We start from the raw sequence: 1,188 nt of genomic DNA, 5'->3' as shown, positions 1-1,188 counted from the left end.
TTGCTATTTATAAAAAACCCGATTATAGCAATAATGATATAAAACTGTGACGTAATATCAATAGTTAAACCTGGGTCATCACGTAAATTAATATAGGTACCGAATTAATATGGAATCGATCGGATGGTACTAACGTGCAGCTGAAATCGATTAATCATTATAATATATATATTCTAAGGTGAGGTTCCACAATATAATATACAAAAATCAAATCTGTACTTATATTAAATGACACTAGTATAATATTATAATAATATATTGTATAATGTCCGGTTAAAATTATTGTGTGCGTTGAAAACAATCGAAAAAAAATTACATATTATTACATTAACATTTTAATATTGTGTATAGACAGTTAGAGATAATATAATGACAAGCAGTATACCCCACGCGTACGTATGTAATATTATATTATAATACAGTACATGTATAACAATGATAAATGCAACATTATTGACCGTCAGATTTATCCGCGTGATCTATTTATCATCACCATATTATAATATTATAATGCAATATAATACAATATTACATCGTCGCACGCGGTATCGTACCGTAAATCATCGTCGTTAATTATTATTGAAATACGTAGATGATAATAAAATATAATAATATATTATTGTTCGATTTGCTTGGGCACGGTGGTGGTAATGACAGGCCCGGAGGACGACCAGCTCTCCTCAAAGGATTCCTCGGACGAGAACTGTTGCGACGAGGACATTACCGTCTTCTTTTTCACGCCACCGTTGGCCAGCTTCTCCACCGATTCCGACACCGACTTGGTCGACTCCTCCGACTGCACACTCTTGGCCTTCTGCTCCAGATGCGAGTTGGCCGTGTCTTTGGTCACCTGCGATCAACGAAAATGAACGATTTTAAAACAAAAAATCTTACTGATATCAATATTTAAAAAATAGTATTTTGGAAAATTTCAAAATTATTACGATTGAAAGTATTTTTTACATACGATTTACTCAACATAAAACAAGTTAAAACTGTTGTCTCGGCGGGTGGTTGTTCATACAAAAAATCTAATATTTCCCTTTAATTTATGTTAATATTTCAAAAGTGAATTAATTTGGTTCCGCCGAGTATTAAAAATAGTTATATAATGTAAAACGAAAGGAAATATTTTATAAACAGAGAGAGAGAGAGAGAGAGAGAGAGAGGGAGAGATGTTTTTGGAAT

At 32.6% G+C, this 1,188-nt stretch overlaps 1 protein-coding gene across 1 annotated transcript; it reads right to left on the bottom strand.

Annotated features, from left to right (window-relative positions):
• Nucleotides 1-219: 219 nt before the first annotated feature.
• On the bottom strand, nucleotides 220-852 carry LOC100162370 (uncharacterized; the record flags this gene model as incomplete). Its single annotated transcript, NM_001162056.1, is given in 1 exon segment — nucleotides 220-852. A coding segment is annotated over 1 exon segment (236 nt), but the record flags the coding sequence as incomplete, so codon positions are not given.
• Nucleotides 853-1,188: the final 336 nt, after the last annotated feature.

This window comes from Acyrthosiphon pisum, unplaced genomic scaffold, assembly GCF_005508785.2.
Source record: "Acyrthosiphon pisum isolate AL4f unplaced genomic scaffold, pea_aphid_22Mar2018_4r6ur Scaffold_16319;HRSCAF=16982, whole genome shotgun sequence".
NCBI lineage: Eukaryota > Metazoa > Arthropoda > Insecta > Hemiptera > Aphididae > Acyrthosiphon > Acyrthosiphon pisum.
The sequence above is the reverse complement of the archived record's forward strand: the minus strand, read 5'-3'. Positions and strand labels throughout refer to the sequence as shown.